Source organism: Branchiostoma lanceolatum, chromosome 6 (genome assembly GCF_035083965.1).
Source record: "Branchiostoma lanceolatum isolate klBraLanc5 chromosome 6, klBraLanc5.hap2, whole genome shotgun sequence".
NCBI lineage: Eukaryota > Metazoa > Chordata > Leptocardii > Amphioxiformes > Branchiostomatidae > Branchiostoma > Branchiostoma lanceolatum.
Window position 1 is genome coordinate 21,601,572 of NC_089727.1, and position 18,815 is coordinate 21,620,386.

Sequence of the window (18,815 nt, forward strand, 5' to 3'; positions counted from 1 at the left end):
TGTTAAAAGAACATTCCAGAATTGTAAAAGGCTTTTTATTGTTTAAATGTTTTACTTGTTTACGACCCATAATATCTTGTAACAAGGTCTTTAAGGGAAGAAATATATTTTAGAAATGCACAATTGTGCTAGATAAGTTTAGGAAATGATCAAAATATTTGCAATACACCTATTGTCCTTAGCTGAACTCTTCCAAGATATTTACAGATATTGCTACAGATTTAGATATGCAAATTCGGTTTGTGCGCCATCGACCGACACTTCCAGGCGACTCGTTTTTTTGCTTCTCGAACAAAGAAACAACAACATTAACTTAAGCACCATCCTGTTTCGTCGTCTTCAAGGTAAGAATATTATTTTAATCCGTAACCGAACTTTAACTTTATAGAAAAAGAAATCATTAATGTATAATTTTCCTGGCATCTATTTCTGTTAATTGTACGCTATAATCTGCTTCATTTGATATGTTCAAATTTCTCTCGATAAGTTTTTGGTTTCTCTTCTTGTGCATTAGAATCCTGTTCTGAAAGTTTGATTGCATTTTTTGATATGATTTTCTATGGCGTTCGTCATGCCGATCATAAAAAGTGCTCTTCTGGTAAATATAAATAAGTACTGTAAATGCAGAAATGTTCGGTTTTACGTTCGCGGTTTTCGTGGTAAGCTACTCGCCGCGAACTTAAAACCACCACGAAAGTTGTCTGTACTATTGTCTCAAACGCGAACTTAAAACCACCGCGAACACTCAAATTTCTCCCTACCGCGAAATCAAAACTACCCGAACTTGAGTACATTTACAGAATGTTTGTGTCTGGAGAGGGGGGATTATTATGATTCCATATTGTTGTTCAGACCCTAAAGAAAGCAGTCCGTTGATTTATATGTAATTGTATCTGTCGAGGTTTACAACTATGATTTTATGTAACATCCCATTTTTTATAAGTTTTGTGTGAAACGAAACAACACCAAACGTCACTTTGGGCATTGCATATCATTACGGCAACAACTTGAATAGAATCTAAATTGAACTTAATCAGTTAGCTGACTGTTAGCTAACTATGGTAACATAGGGTGTACGTATCCCTTCAGTGCTAACATCATGACTTGATATCACCAATAGATTTGACTATATCTTTAAATTTTCCAGATCTTAAAATGTCTGAAATACATAAAAGATTGCTTTGTTACTGTTAGCAGAAAAGATACTGACACTGACGTTTAGCCCAACCTGATTGTATCATGATATTAGTATGTTAGCCTTTATTCTTTAGTAAGTAGAATTTCAAGATTTCCTTTTGCATTTCCAGTTCGTATTTCGTAAGCAAGTCACTGTATTTTTCGGTTTGTCAATATGGAGCTTCCATGTTTGTTTAGATGGCATTTACGTTTTTTGGAATGTATAGAAGATGAGTTCAAAACAAGACTGTTATGAAGTGACTTGGTTTCCATTTTCTAGAGTGAGACATTCGCTTTATTCTTGAAGCAAGGGTGTCTGCTCGGGCTATGATGTTCCCGAAACCAGCGGTACTGTTGGCCCTGCTGATGTTGTCATGGAAACTGGCCAAGGCCCAGTCCAACACCTGTCCGAAGGGATGCTGGTGTACAGGTAGGAACTTTTTCAAATACTGTTCTGTTTAGACTATGTACTGTTTTGATTATTTTGACGACATCTAGTGGGAACCAAAAAAAAGTGATGCGTGCGTGAGAAAGTTTCACAAAATAAGAAAGCCTTCCTCTTCAAATCTGGCCAGAAATGATGAAGGTATAACTGAACACATAGAACATAGTATACAAAAAGAATAAATCCTTCACTTTTGTAATTTACACTCAAAACAATTTTTCAGCTTAGTTGTACTGATACACACGACAAAAAAATACAATAGGAAAAATGTATCATGCAACATATTTTCGGATATTGTTCCGATACTGACTGCATATATCTGCTCACTTTGCACCTTTTTTTACGGTTTATGGTAGTTTTCTTTTTCGAAAACGGAAAAATACATTGTGTAGAGTTGCCAACTGGCTAACGCTATAAGTACACCGTGCTATGTTTTATAGTTATATTTGGCACTGGGAGGGCAACAAAGCAGCATGGGTAATGGAGCGCAGGCTTTAGTCCCTAATTATCTCTCAGTTTGTGTGTGTGTGTCTGTAAGGAATAGCAGAGAAATGTTCTCCGATGGAAAGTAAAGACAGACTCCAGTTGTTGCCGTGGCCGATGGGAAAGATCTTTATTCCAAGTCACTCTGCATGTCCTCGAGCTCTCCTGTCTATCCAGTCTGTCTTGCTTAACACACTCGGTTACTCATTTTATATGTTTCACAATAGACATCTTCCCTAACAGACTGAGTCACATGATAAATCACAAAAGGACATGATGAAGGAAGTAGCAAGTCTCAGGGGCAATGGACAGCCTTGTGCCGTCTTGCGCTGCCTTGCAATTATCATTTCTCAGGAAGCTAAGGGAGTGCTCTACTTACACACATCTGTAATACACATATTTGAGATGCGCTATATTACATGTCTACGGATAGCTGATGGCTTTGAGAATTTGACTGACATTTCTGTCTTAATGTGTCCAAATGAAAATTTCCAAGTGTTATATGTACAGTTTATACTTCCTGCTCTCTTATCGTACATCTGTGAGACCGGCGGATGTTGTGACGTGAAGCGGTAGTCAACTTTATCGTTTGTCCCTTGTGTGGGTGGGGTTTAATTGAAGGCCATGATGTCCCTTTCAAAGCAAGAAAAGGCCGTCCTTTAACGTATCATGTGGTTCCTATCTAGGCTACACAGACTTGAATATATGGATAACATCCGCGTGCGCATTTAGTTTCGACCGTCTTCAAAAAAGAAAGTTTGCGACCTTATTGTAAATCTTACAAAGAAACAACACAATTAGCAAATACACGCCGCTTATTGCAAAAAAAAAAACTGAAAATGTAGAATAATGTAGAATGCCTGTAAAATTCCGATCGTAAAATTTAATATGTTGTCATAGACTTTCAGCACATTGAATATTTGTATGTGTTGTACGACTAAATGAGAAATTGCATATAGTATAGGGGATGCTGACCCGTGTTTCCAATTTAAATCACTTACATTGTATCCATAGTCTTCAACATATTGCTTATCACTACAATTAATATCAATTGTCAGACGTCTTACGGAGAGTGTTCACGGATAAAAGCATTGTTTTGGCTGTAGTGACATCATTGATATGACCTCTTTGTAAGGAAGAGGCTTTGTACCGGGAGAAAAAGTTCTTTTCTGCATGTATTGTCATTCCGTGTCTATTAGTACAAAAATATATTTCAAACCACCAAGCAGAGTTTTTCGAAGTCAAAGAAGATGTGAAAGAACAGAAATGAAAAATTGCTTGTTTGGTACACCAATGTTTTGTGTATTCAATCATTTGCTCAACCCTTCCTTACCACTTACAAATGATGACATGGGCTACCTTTTTTGCCCTTCCCTTTTTCGCACGCTCGCTCGTGTAATGCATCTATGTTGATGCAATTCGGATGAGTCAAACGCTAGGGAATACATAGATAAACCGGTAAAGTTGTCTATGTTACGCCCTCTACAGGAAGAACGGTGTACTGCAACCACCAGCACCTGACGGCCATCCCGACCAACATTCCTGACAACACCACGCAGCTGAACCTGCACGCCAACAACCTGTCTGTGGTCCCACACGACGCTTTCGAGCAACACGACCAGGTAACACTATTTCGTGCCAGGGCAAAACTGTTATCGGTATAGCCGTCAGAGTTACTCTGCGCACTAGATTGCCACCTTAAAATATTCTTTCTTTAAAAATGTGGTTCAATCTCGAGACTTTTGGGGTAAGAAGGAAAAGATAGGGTCTAAGTTTTCCCAATTTGGTCAAAATTTGTTCAGTTCACCAGTTTTGTAGAGGCAAAAACATTATGTAAGTCGTGAGGTCCTGCGGCCGTGGATACATAATAAATTGGTAATAGACCCCTTTCCAAATACCGCGGCCATTTTGAATCTAGCGCGAGCGCGCGTGGTTCGAGCGCGGGAAAAGTAAACAAACGGTAAGCGGTAATACGTCCCCAATAGAAACCAGCGTTGGGTCATCTTCTGCGGCGAGATGTTCTCCTCCTCGGTGAAATCTATCGATATATTTGCATGTCACAAGTAGATAATATTGTTGTGGACACTTGGACTCGGTATCGGCTAGTAAAATTGTGAATTTCGGCTATTTTTCCACAGTTCCTGCCGGGCTGTTGAGCGCGCGCTACCGTGAAAAAATGTTTACACCGCGTGCTTGTGGTTTCCCTGATAATGTTAGCTAAAGTCGAGAAAAAATCCCACAACACACACACTTTTCGGACTGGGATCCTTGTAGCTACGTAGATAGAAATATGCAGAATTTTACCAGTTGTGGCCGTAATTAAGACGATGACAACTTTGCCTGGGAAAACTACGCGCGTTGGGCGCTCGAGAAGGTCGTGTGTTCTGTCAAGCATTTCTTAACATAGCTTCGTCCGCAGATATTTTATACTTCCACTGGATAAAATCCCACAAAAACGTGAAAATGTAGGCTTGAGCTCAAGGTCCTTTTGGTTAGGAATTTAGCAGAGTTTTGGCGGCTTCTTTTGACGTGTTTTCTGAAATATCAAAACCTAAAGTACGTGAGTAAAGATGGAGTGTTTTCACTATGCGCCGTAATATCTTAAAATTTCCGTCGGATGATATTTCAGAAACGTGAAGATATAGGCTTGAGGGCTCTGCGAGTAGAAATTTGACGGAACTTCGGTGGCTCCTTTGACTTTGACCAAGGAGGTTTTGCTTTGACGATATTTTAGTGCCAAGATTAGCGTGAGGAAGTTCGTTAGTGAAGCAGGGGGCGTGTTTTCTTTGTAGCGTTTAATTACATCACTTTTCGCGGAAATATTTTAGACCTCCGCAGGATGAAACACCACAAAAAAGGAAAATATCGGCCTGAGGTCCTTCAGTCCTCAAGCCAATATTATCTAACTTATTTTTCGGTTCCATCCGGCCAACAGATATCTTGAATATTGCCGCGCAAAATGATTTAAAGAAACGCCACATACAGTGGAAAACACACCTTCACTTACATATTTAGAGTCCTCAAGACTAAATTCTTGGCATCCGAAAAGATCGTCAAAAAAGCCGCCGGAATTTTGCCAATTTGAGGACATTGAGCTCAAGCCTATATTTTCACGTTTTTGTAGGATTTCATTTGGCAGAAATATAGAATATTGCTGAGTGAAGTCGATGTAGCGCTGCACAGAAAACACGACCCTCCCCCAAACTCACTTAATTTCAAGATGATGTTGTCATTGTCACGACAGCCAGGCTCAACAGTTATATATATACCTCAACGTAGCTACAAGGGTCACAGCCCGAAGAGTATATGTTTTGTGGGATTTTTTCTCGACTCTAGCTAGCATTATTAGGGAAACTACAAGCACGCGGTGTAGACATATTAGCATTCTATCACTGTAGCGCGCGCTCAACAGCCCGGCAGGAACTGTGAAAAAGTAGCCGAAATTCACAATTTTACTAGCCGATATCGAGTCCAAGTGTCCACAACAATATTATCTACATGTGCCATGCAAATATATCGATGGATTTCACCGAGGAGGAGAACATCTCGCCGCAGAAGATGACTCAACACTGCTTTCTATTGGGGACGCCATTGCAAAGCTTTACCGCTTACCGTTTGTTTACATTTCCCGCGCTCGAATTATGCGCGCTCGCGCTAGATTCAAAATGGCCGCGGTATTTGGAAAGGGGTCTATTGGTTTGTTTAATATTGTCAGCATTTCTCGGAGTTTGAGCAACCAAGTCCCTGTTTTCTTTTGGTCTTTATAAACTTGACCCTTGTAACGTTATTGTGGGGCAGATTTTTTAAGGTTGAAATTTGGGGCGTGGTGGGTGATAGTAGGAGAGAGGGGAGGCTAGTCCACTTGTTGTGATTTGTGTTTAACTACCATAGCAAATGCTAGCAGAAATACATGTAGCAGTATGTACCATTTTAATCGTACATACATATTCGTAAGGCCGGGTTTCGTGACCTAACAAAATCATATGCAAGGCGAACCGCGTAAGCTATGCCGTACCCCTGTGTACATTTTCTAACTGCACCCCCCTCCCACAGCTCAGCCTAGTGTATCTTCACTCCAACAACATCGTGGCTATTGAAGACGGCGCGTTCTCCGGCCTGACGAACCTGATGTACCTGTACTTGTCAGAGAACATGCTTACTCAGCTCACGGCGGGGACATTTGGAGGTAAGGAAAACTTTATTCCCTCCTATCTTCTTCTTAGCTCGTTCACAGTTCAAGATAAGTCCCTATCTCACTGGACCTGTGACACGTTGGCGACCTCGCTGCGACCGAGCGATTTGACAATACGCTCAATGAATTTCATCGATAACAACGAATCTTTAAACGCTTTGTGTGTTTTGTTGCTTTGTTGTCTTTTTAGCTATACTTGTACGTTTCGCATGATATTTCCATATAGTTAAGGGTAACACAGGTCCGGTGAGATAGGGGGCTATAGACATAAGCGAATTGTGACGTACGCCTACGGTCAAAGTTCAAGGTCTATAGCCGTTTGAAAATTTTCAGGGGTCCTATGCTTTCACTGCTACTCATGCACACTGGGAACTGTGAACGGCCTTATTATCATTTTGTACTTTCGTACTCGAAAAGGCATGATCATGAATAGATGTGTTTCGTTGCAACATATCTATTAAATAGACATAACGTTACAGCAAGCGTTAAAGCCACACTGTCAGTGACATTCCGCCGAATGTGTAGATCGCCTAAGGGGTACCGAATTTTAAAATCGCTACAGAAACAAGTGTATTTTGTATACAACAGGGCGCATTGACGGTGACCTAGCAATCACCGACCGAATTATACAAACATCTCGCAGTAAACGAGCTATAAGGACACCGGTCTTTTTTTTTCTTCCAAAAATGTACTTTGAAGCGCTTTGGGCAAGGCCTTTTCATTCTGTATGGCCCTGGAGACGGTCATCGTATCATCTAATGACGTTGTGGGCCTCCGTGGAAGTGTAACGCAGAAATTTTGAATTAGCTGCAATATAACCGTTTGAAAGCTGTTCAGATATGTGTTTATCATTTACCGTAGCTTTTTTGTCATTTCTATATTCAAAGGCTAAAATAAAGACACTAGACCATGATAACATGCGTGTATAAGAAATAAGTTGTCTTACAACGACAATAAATGCAACAATAAGGCAGATCACACTTCAAAATATGCATGCATAGGGTGATGCATTTTGGGTAAATGCAAAAGTTTACGGCCATTGGCATATAGATCAAGACTGATCAGCGGCCTTAGACTTTAAAATCTATTCATAATATGAACAGGCTTACAGTTAACCCCGAATATTGGATTGATGAAATTTGTTAACTTTTTTTATTTTAGGCCTAGACAACCTTGTCTACCTGTTCCTTGACAACAACTTCATCGGGAACATGGAGGGCGGGACGTTCAGTATCTTGAACAACCTGGTGTTCTTACATCTCCGCTACAACAACCTGACGGCGCTGTACAACGACACGTTCCTGGGACCAACCCGCCTCAACTCGCTCTACCTCAGGTACGTTTACAGGTTTGCGTAAATCGAAACATATTCTGTTTCACCCAATGGTTGCTGCCATCTTGTAATAGTGATGTCACTTTAGCTTGTTACTGGCATGGTGTTTTAGTTTCCTTTTATTCAACTTTAGTAATTAGATTTTCATTTTTCTTGTTTAACTTTACGATTCGAGTTTGCTTCTCGTTATTTGTCTAGGACTTATCAATATGGCATGGTCGTATTGAGGTACAATTTTCCATTTCTATTTGATTATGAGAAGCTATCGAATAACCCTTTTTTTTATCTATCACACACAATAATATGCGTGTTAAGTTCTGTTCATTTAATAGTTCATTCGATCATTCGTTCGCCCATTCCGGGCATTGATTCATTCGTATACGTAGGTTCATTCATTCATCAAGTCATTCATTCACCATGTTTATTCATTCAATCATACATTCATTCATTCATTCATTCATTCATTCATTCAAAATAAAGCCTCTATTTAAAAAGATTTCATTATAGTTTTTTCAGAAGGTCATTTTAATCTGTACAAATAGGACATTACTATTAACTCATTCATCCATCTACTACAGCGGCAACTGCATCTCGCACATTGCCCCCGGCGCATTCTCGGGCCTACAAGCACTCCGCTACCTCTACCTGGACAACAACTGTCTCACGGAGCTGCCCGCGACGTCCTTCGAGATCTTGTCGGGACTGTACCGCTTGGAGCTGTCGTCCAACCCTATCATAACCATCCCAGACGGGAGTTTCAAGTACATGAACCTTCTTAAGTACCTCCTGATGGAAGACATGGCGCTGTCTAAGATAGAAGACAAGGCGTTTGTCGGTCTTAACGATCTTAAGTACGTCTTTCTGCAAAACAACAACCTAGTGACGCTGGATCCGGAGGTATTCCGGCCACTGAAAAGGGTTCAAGAGTTGGAACTTAACAATAACCAGGTACGAAAAATAGCCATATGACAACAATAACAAAGTGCATGAGATAAGAATGTTGCCAGTTTGGAACAATAGCTTGCTGGAAACAATGGCAAGGTAAGAACAGATAAACACCAGGCAAGAACAATTAAAGCAGTGTTTATAAGAATATCAACCTGGACAATAAGCAACTAGAGTTCCACGACCTCATACCTTCGCCAAATGATTTTAACCATTGTGACTGACGTATTAGGAGTGTTTCTCATCAATCATAAAGCATACCAGTTGATTGTCTTAAAATATGACATGTCCAAAGTATGAGCTTAACAAAGTATGAAGAAGGTGATGCTAATATTGATCATCAATTAGGCAAATGAGGCCCTTATCAGCATAATTTGATTCAACAATGTTCACATTCACATAAATTCCCGATGCCACAAAAAAAGTATTAAATGCATGAAATTTCCGTCATTTACCAGTATGGAATTATAGTAGTTTCTCATTTAAGTATGCAAATTAGGCCCACATTTGCATATTTTCTATCTTCAACATTCCTCTCTTCCTCAGTTACAATTTGAATAGTCATATCATGGCACAAAGCAGATTTTTAAAGTTGCCTCATTAATTATGCAAATTAGAATCTGATTTGCATAATTATCGGCCAATCATTCTAAGCATCACACAAGCTATCGACATACCAAAAATCATGACCATCCATCAAGGCCATCTTGAGTTATAGTATTTTCTCATTAATTATGCAAATGAGGTCTTCATTTACATAGTTCATATCAATTAATATTTCTCTCTTCCTCACTTACATATATGTATGTCACATGTTTCAGAGTCCTATCATGGAATTTGGCGGATGTATAAACTTTCCTCATTAATTATGCAAATTAGATACTGATTTGCATAAAAAGTATCTAATCATGTTCATCATCACTCAAGCTATCTACTTACCAAAAATCATTGCCATCCATCAATCCCTTCTTGAGTTATTCCCTTTCAAAGTCAGATGCAAAACCTGCTCCTGCAATTCCAAAAATGCCGCTAGGGGGCCCAAACCCATAACACTTACTCTCTGTCCAAAGAGCTATCTACCACTCAAAAATCAGTTCCATAGCATGTCCAGAACACGAGATATCAAAACAGGAAGTTCCGCTGCAGTACCATAACAAGCCGCTAGGGGACCCAAAATCTAATCATTTTCTAGTCTCATCAAGACCTACCCACCTACCAAATATCAAGACAATCCATCCAAGCCTTCTCGAGTTATGCTGTACATTACATACATACACACATACATACAAACGCTACCCTCTGCATAACCTTCTCGGCGAAGGTAAATAACCGTATGCGAATGAAAGCTACGTGAGGACAATGATTAGGAGGGATATATTACAAGGTTATTGTACTAATCAATCCAAACAGTACGTTAGACAGTGAACGGGGTGAGAACAGTAGTCAATTAGTAAATATTGCTACGTTATGCATTTACGTACTAGCAAAATAGATAGGAGAAAAGATGGTCAGGTGATAAGCAGACGAGAATGATGTAAAAATTTCTTAATATCAAGGTCTCTAATGTTATCACTCTGAATGAACCAGTTTGCAACTAGAGTAAATATTTGCGCTAGCGGCAAATACAGACAGGTTTGCCTATGGAGAAGACATTACTAGCCTAATCCATACCAACCAAGAACATTATATAGGGATAATAATGCCATTGCACCAGCGTATCCATGGTCAGAGGCACACATACTGCCGATTTTCATAACAGTCGCGAGTACCCTCCTCCACGGAGATTAAAAGTATTTTTTATTCACAATAATTTACTAATTAGTAATGCCATGTTAATTTGATTATAAGAACGACATCGCATATACCATGTGCGCATCACTGTTCGTCTGTTTTGTCTGCGGCTGCCACCCTACCCTACCATTTACACCTTTGCACTGGTATAATATTATGACGTCACATCTGACTCCCGGAAGCCTCAAAACTACTCGGTAATCATCTTCTGCCACCCTAACTTCTGCCACCCTAACTTCTGCCACTTCACCCTGATACTGGACATACCTCAACACATTTTCCAAATTAACATCTAGTTACAATAACGTAGTATGTATGAATGCCAAGATGTTAGTTACAAAAGTGCTACAGCATTTTCTAATTTTTGAAATCCATATGCAAATCACCTCATTTACATAAAATTCATGCCATGACAATCATAACAAGTAAGGCAATATTTTCGAGAAAATAAAGAATATCTATCTCCATTCATAAAAGAGGTATGAAACAGCATGGTTGTTTATTCAAGCTACATATATGTCGAATATGAAGCCCCTACCATTTTTGCATTTGATTTTGCAAATATAGTCATCATCAGCATAACACACCTAAAGATAATGGTTTAAGTAAAGCTACCTACACATCCAATGTGGCATCCGTAGTATTCATCGTACAGGAAATATGAAGTTTCTTCAATAATAATGCAAATGAGGTCCTCATTAGCATAACATACATTCCATTGTATTCACCTTTACTAAAGCTACCCACATCACGAATATCACATCCCTAGCATTTACCCTAAAGGAAGTATAACTTTTCTGCATAAATTATGCAAATGAAGCCCTCATTAGCATAATGCTCCTCCATTATTTTCGACTATCCTAAAGCTGCCTACACCTCCAATATGACATCTGTAACGTTTATTGTAAGGAAAACATAGATTTTGCATAAATCATTAATAATGCAAATGAGGCCATAATTAGCATACTGAACATTCAATTGTATTCGCCTGTCCTACAACGACATTCACCTCTTATATGACATGTGTAGCATTTAGCATAAGGGAAATATGAAGTTTCCGCATAAATTATGCTAATGAGGTCCATATTAACATAACACACATAAAGATGATAATGATAAGTACATATGACTTAAAGATGAAACACCTTTCTTTTACCAGTGAGGTGTTATAGCAGTTTCTATTAATATGTTAATTACCTTCGATCAGAGACAGAACTACACATGAATATATCAATTATCAATGTTAATTATCTAACAACTTGGATTTCGTCAAGATAGTAAAAAAAACTTATCTTCTTGCCTATTAATTGATACCAGTTTAGTATTGGTTAATCTCTATTCAGCATCAATTCAACTGCATTTTCATGTAGTGTTAACCCACAAACAAAAGTTACCAGCTTAGTCGGTGGTATTTCTAGTGGGAAGACTGGCTGGCCTGGACAGTACAAAAAGCTTGAACTGCAAATGAATGAATATTGAATGATGGCAATGATTGATAATGTTAAATATTCAGCAGATGATGTAATGAATAAGCAATAGTGACGACCCTGTAAAAAGGTACTGAATTAATATTGATATGACTGTTATATATTCAGTAGAAGATGTATCTGAGCTACAGATGTCATGAATAAGTGAAAAGGCGATGAATAAGTAAGAGGAATGACTTGCGTCACAGTGACAAAATTAGATATCATTGGCCGATGCACTGCTACGTAACAACATGGCGGCGCCCATAGACCACGTGATCACAATCGTACTAAAGCAATACAGGCTTTGACATACGTCAAACCTGTAATGATCCGCAAATCCCTTCCTCACTGCAGTTGGAGGAGTTACCGCCAGAGGGCCTTGCCATGATGCGTGACCTGACGGTTCTGGACGTGTTCAACAACAGTCTCCAGACGCTGGACAGTAGCGTGTTCCCCTCACTGCGGTACCTACACACGCTCAATCTGGACACCAACCCTTGGAACTGTACCTGTCAGCTTAGACACTTTAGGTATGTCTACAAGGATCGATCATATTAAAACCCATAATGATTATGCACTATGTTCAGCCAAGGCCTTTTCACAGATGTTCATAGAATCACATATGGCCATTCGTAGATTCTAGTACTCATGTGCAGTGTCATAGACATAGGTGAAGGCCCATGGAAACAGTTCTCGTCTCCACATTGTCTCGATTTCTATAACAATGTTCAGACGGGTTTTGTTCACGTCTCAGGGGCCTTCACCTTTGACACTGCACATACGCGTTCTCAAATCTACAAATGGGCTTATTGGTTCTTGAGCTGTTGCTGTGGGAACGATTAACAGCTTCTACGGTGGCCCACTAGGACAAAATTTGTCGCCGACCTGAACCGTCTTTTACGCAAACAATTTCGTCACCTGTGTGCAGGAAAAAGGTGTCATTCTGAGCCACCGTATAAAAAGTTTGCACCGTATTTGTGAGCTGCTAAATATTTTGTTGTTGGAAAGTTTGAAAACTTTTCCCGGTGAGCAAAATAATTGATTTCTTGTTATTTCAGTCGAAAATACTCATGTTATTTCGAAGGAATGATAAGTAAGATCCAGAACCATAAGATCTTAATCTCTCCTTTACAGACAGTTCCTTGAGAATACGTACGTTCGCGCGCACCTGAAGTGTGCCTCACCTGCCCAGCTGGCGGACCGGGACTTGAAGACGGTTACCGACGAGGAGCTGGGCTGCCCGAAGACTTCCTCTACTTTAGCGGCTACCACTAGTACTGCAGTCCACACCAAACCTCAAGAATCCCGCATCACCCAACCACCACTCACAACTACAGAAATGTCCTTTACAAGCGCCGTGACAAAAATGAAACCGACACCAATGAAGACAGTGCCCCCTCCACATACACCGGGAAAGACGGCCGAGCCCACGCGGAAACCGGCGGATGCGGACCCGCCCGGGAATCTCCCCGTCACCCCTCCTCATAGCGACTGCTTCATGTACACGCTCTTTCCGAGCGTGGCTAACATCAGCTCAGAGAGCATCACTCTGCAGTGGGTCTCCACCTTCCCTTACCCAGACAGGTTAGTTAACACCGGTAGTTTATGTTAATGATAAACGCATTTATGCAAATTTATTCCAGCACTGGCACTTTGCAGTGGGTCTCTGACCCGGTCCGGTTAGTGGTATTATTTACGTTGGTGAGATACTCATCTATATATTCAAGGAACCATCGAAAATTTTGATCATTTTTTGCAGTGGAATCCCCTCCATTGTATCCAAAGACTCTAAACATTCCGTTCCAGGACAGGTCACTTGAGACACTTAGGCTAACACATATTAAAAATACACATATCAGTGACAATGTATTCCATCATCTCATGGGCATGGGGTAATGTTTCAGCAATATGAACACTAATGCATATTTGCATATGATTAACAGATTTCTACTGGCAGGTTCCATATCCAGTATAAGCCGTTCGGTCCCAGGTACAAGTGGCGGTCCCTGGACGTGAAGCCGGACGTCAGCCAGTTCATGATGACAATGCTGATGCCGGACACCATGTACATCTTCTGCGTCGAGGTTTGTATCCTTCAGATGTTTTAAGAGATAAGTCACACTACACTGCGAGATTTCAAGTTGGATATGCACATGTATGTCCAAAGGATTGTACTATGTATACATTTTGTTCTACCTATACAAAAGAACTGATAATAATAGAACAGAACTAAAACTTTATTCCAACACAACACGAACTTTCAGCTGTCCAACTGTAGTCTTTCTCAGATAGCAAATGATAAACCACATAGATCAAGTGTAAAAAGTTGATACCCCCGCCGTCTCTGCTGATGTTTAACAAAAAAAATTAGCTTTTGTGTTCTACTTCATTAACCTTACAAAACCACAGTTACAGTTTCCACTGTTCATTCATCCATTCATGCATTCATATATTCGTCCATGCATCCATCCATCCATCCATCCATCCATCCACCCGTCCGTCCGTCCATCCATCCATCCATCCATCTATCCATCCATCCATCCATCCATCCATCCATCCATCCATCCATCCATCCATCAATCCATCCATCCATCCATTCATCCATTCATTTATTCATTCATTCATTCATTCATCCATCTATTCAGGTATCCCTGCACGGGTTGCGGTGCTCTCACATCCAGCGTAGTCAGTGCGTGGAGGACGCCACGCGCCCGGCCGAACCAAGTCATCCGGCGGCGGCGCAGGAGGGAGGAAGGACCGCCCTGACACCGATCCTGGTCGGCGTGGCGGTGGCCATGGTTGTCTTCACCGGCTGCACCGTCGTCGGCATCTTCTGGATCCGACGCCGACAGAACCAATTCAGGAGACACAAGTTTGAAGACACAGTGTCATCTGCAGGTATGGAGCTGTGTGTAACAATTCGCCTGGGTCACGTTCAAGTTTGTTTGTTTATTTGTTTAACCTGAAATACTCATCGCCTTACATAATGATACATAGCTTTAATAAAAATGTCAAATGATAACAAATAATACAGGAATAAAGATTAACTTGAAAACATCACTATTCATCAAACAACAGAAACTCTGATTAGATAATAACAGAAATAACGATAACGTAATAGACTAGAAATATTGAGTCAAAACATAATGATGGAGTATCAAAACAATGAACCAAATTGAAATGTAAATTAACATGAAGCGGAATACGCATATAGATGTGTAAATCCTAAGAAAACTCATGTCAAAATGTGGGTCACTTTAAAGTTCAAATTATATCATCAAATGAAAACAAGAAGAAAGCATAATGTAGGCACTAGGTATGCAGTAATAGCACCAGTAGTAGCAGTGGCAAAAAGAGTCGTGGTAATAGTAGTAGTAGTAGTAGTAGTAGTTTTGATAAATGTATCTATTTATAATAGTAGGCTAAGTACTGGCATTGGGATGATGTAGTAGTGGAAGTGAGTACGTGTTAATGAAAGTTGAGTAATAGCATCAGAAGCCATTGATGAAGTAGGAAAGGTAGTAAGCATTCAATTTAGCAGTAGTAGTAAGTTGTAGTAGTAGGTGTAGAAGTAGTAGTAGGTGTAGAAGTAGAAGTAGGTGTAAAGTAATAGTATGAACATTTATAGTTGTATAAAAGTGGCAGTAGTAAATCTATTATTAGTTGTAGTTATAGAAGAAGTTTTATCAACGCGACGAAAAAGTAAAGCGACCTCCGTACTGTCAACTACAAACCGCGAAATAGAAATACAAACATGAATAAATTCATCATATTTTGTTACAATCATGTGGGCCGAATTGTGTATCTCAGGTATACTTCGGTTGAATTTCAATATATTTCCAAATATTCAAATATTTTGGTTCAGAAACTGTACCATGGTGTCTGTCTGTATCCATATTTCTATGATTGCTTATTCGCAACTGTGTCATCGCTTTTTAATAGGATTTCAAAGTTCATCTACATCACAAATGGGGTAGCAGCAGCAGTAGAAGTAGTAGTAATTCTTTGTCTATGGTGAGTAGTAAATGTAGTAAATGTATCAGCAGTAGTGCTGGCAGCGGGATCAAGTTGAGTACTGTAGTAGTGGAAGTGAGTACGTGTTAGTGGAAGTTGACTAGACTAGAGTTGGTAATCTTAAGAATACACGGGCCACGTGGCGCAATGGACTAGCGCACCGGACTTCTAGTTGGATCAGCTATTCGGAGGTTGTGGGTTCGAGTCCCACCGTGGTCGTCTGCAATTTTTTTTCTTCTTTTATTGAGACGACGATTCATGTCACCTTTCAGTGACATCAATGGCCGAATGGTTTGGCTAGCGTACACAGGATTTGGAGGTCACGGCTTTTTTGGTAGATGTTACGTTTTTTGAAATGACTTTGGATTGGACGTTTCTCACTTTATACAGTACAGTTGTAAATGGGTACCTGATCTTGGAGAGGGGAAGGAGAGTTGGGCCGTGTGGATTTGACTATATGGATGACATCCGGGGGCGCATATCAATGTTCGTCCGTTTGGAAAGAAAAATGAATCAACCATACTTTGCCGTAAACTGAAAAAAATCGGTAAAACGGATACGTATGTTGTAGAGGGCCAAAGTCTATTCAACAGTCAAAGAGAAACATGTGAAAAAGATGTGAAAGGGGAAAAATGAAGAATCTCCTGTTCGGTATATCTTAATCCGTGTTTCAAGTCACTTGTCTTGTTTTTCTCGCACGCTCGCGTCAATTTTGGGGTTCCTTGAAAATATCATCCGTGTAATCGAATTAATATGACCTAATTACCTGATACATGACATCATAGTTGGTCAGTCACTGCTATATTCTTATTCTTTTCAGGTAGCGAAACCTGTTCCCATGGGAGCTACAACGTGACCTGTGACCCCGTGAACTGTGACCCGGCCGACACGCCCCAGCCGCCTGGCTGCAGTTCCGTGCGCGACAGCATGGTGGAGTCTGAGATCGGCACCGGTCCGTCCGACAAGGACCAGCTCATCTCAGACGATGACGAAGAGCCGAAGAAGATTCAGGAGGACATTCAGCCGTACTTCCTGCCCAGGACAAACACCACACCCATAGCGGACACTTTCGTCTAAGCACAAAACACACATCATGATATAACGTAGTACGTAAAACTGACGGACAGCCATCCGTAAACTGTACAGTATGGTGTATGAATATGTTATCTTTAGACTGTATGATCCGATTTTTACAAGGTCGTGTATAAAAGTGCCTACAATGGCTACAAACCCATTTATTGCTTTGTATAAAGAATAGACATGCTTAAGGATCTTACTCGTGTCGTACTGTATTGCCCATGAGAACTTGCTTATGCATAATACACACTGACTTGTACACCCGTATGCACTCAAATAACATATTTTACTATTAAAACATTTTTGTTAATTTTAAACTTTACTGTTAAAGAAAAAAATTGTCTCCTATTCTTTCATGATGATAACTCACTTGTACAATTAATTGACAAGGTAATATTCTTTATTGATACGTCCAAAACCCTATGCCAATCTCTCCTGTAAGTTTCGCATGCTTATACCATGTTACTACTATAATACAATAGTTTGTATGTACATGTTCTTAGAATATTGTTTTAGCTTTTGATATTGTCCTTGTCAAAATTCCAATTGTCTTTGTCAGCGGGGCTAGCCCTTTGTAACAGCAACAGGCTAGTTGGGCAGCCCTGGCTGTTTGTGCTTAACAGCCACCCAATAAATAAATAAAAAAAGAAATACTTCATGAATTCAATACAAATAGGCACTGAGTATAATAGACAATCAACCCTCAAAAAATATTTTGAATTTAACTGTCATGTAATTACCATGCATTCGCAAACTGTTTTCTTGACTAAGTCATAGTTTAAAAAGTCATTTAATATCATTCAGTATCCATGCAGCTCATACAGAGTGTGAATATCGAAAAGCACATGTTAATTCATACGAAGGATAACATTGTTATTCATTACTCTATGGCATACACATGTACGCTGTTATTTCCAATGGAGGACGGTTGTCCAAACCAAGGGCACAGATTACTTGACGTCACACGCGCAATCCTACCAAACTGGACATTCCTAAGTCTCTACCAGACTTTATTGGTCGCTGGGAAAATAACGGAGAATTGGCAAAATAGACCGCTAACATGCCAAAAGAGGGGAGCCGTCCTTGGAAGTACAATTTGTGATCTTCGGAGTCTGATTAAGACAAGATACTCTAATTTGCTGTACAAAAAGACACAGAAACTCAACAATTTCGTATTGAGTTGGACTATATTACAAAATACAACTGGTACTTGCATTGACTTAACTATCATACTTCTATGACATGTCAAGACTTCAGATGATTGCGATATAAAGTAAGGATTACAATTTTCATGGTCCTACTTGTTATATTATATTTTAATGCATATTCTCTAGCCTTTTTACAAGGGGGGGGGGGGGGTGCTGGCCTTTGAAGCCTGCGCCAACTTATATGGCGCAAAACTCCTGAATGGCTTATGCTAGAAACGCCAGACTTTTCCTAAGATTTATTTGGAAACAATGTTATACATTCATTTAAGTTCATAATTTCTGGTGTTGCTAAGGCAACTGTTTTCTAACAGGCTTATTTTCAACAACAGTGTATATCTTAGGGTTCTGCATTATATTATTGGGCGTCATCTCCTCAAGTGAATCTCAAAAAAGACTTGTTTCTTCAACCTTTTCTAACGAATTACAGCTTTTACATTTTATCTGCTGGTTGTCAAGTTGCAGGTTGTTGAAGAGTTTTTTTTTTTTTTTTTTAAATTCTGATTCCGTGTTTGTCACGGCACTTTATTAAATGTCTTAGAATATTTTACAATGTGTGGCTTATATTAAGTTTCTGACAGAACATTCTGATTTGAAGACTTTCAAGAGGGTTTGCGGATCTAGATATAATGAGTTCGAGGCTGACAATGTAAACTTAAATTTCACAATAGATAATTTTGCAACT

The 18,815-nt window shown here is 39.7% G+C and overlaps 2 protein-coding genes and 1 non-coding gene across 3 annotated transcripts; all 3 read left to right on the forward strand.

Moving 5' to 3' along the window:
* Nucleotides 1-255: 255 nt before the first annotated feature.
* Nucleotides 256-7,463, forward strand: LOC136437603 (leucine-rich repeat transmembrane neuronal protein 3-like). Its single transcript, XM_066432225.1, has 6 exons — nucleotides 256-344; nucleotides 1,457-1,606; nucleotides 3,593-3,726; nucleotides 6,158-6,290; nucleotides 6,523-6,542; nucleotides 7,458-7,463. Exons 2-6 carry the CDS (start codon nucleotides 1,504-1,506, stop codon nucleotides 7,461-7,463), a joined length of 396 nt encoding a protein of 131 aa, XP_066288322.1. The 5' UTR covers nucleotides 256-344; nucleotides 1,457-1,503.
* On the forward strand, nucleotides 7,462-18,573 carry LOC136437025 (vasorin-like). The gene is made up of 7 exons (XM_066431452.1): nucleotides 7,462-7,632; nucleotides 8,208-8,577; nucleotides 12,189-12,364; nucleotides 12,969-13,418; nucleotides 13,792-13,918; nucleotides 14,480-14,732; nucleotides 16,669-18,573. The coding sequence occupies exons 1-7, from the start codon at nucleotides 7,508-7,510 to the stop codon at nucleotides 16,923-16,925; spliced, it is 1,758 nt and encodes a 585-aa protein (XP_066287549.1). The 5' UTR covers nucleotides 7,462-7,507; the 3' UTR covers nucleotides 16,926-18,573.
* Trnar-ucu (transfer RNA arginine (anticodon UCU)) lies at nucleotides 15,982-16,067 on the forward strand. Its single transcript is given in 2 exon segments — nucleotides 15,982-16,019; nucleotides 16,032-16,067. It is a non-coding gene; the product is annotated as a tRNA-Arg (tRNA).
* Nucleotides 18,574-18,815: the final 242 nt, after the last annotated feature.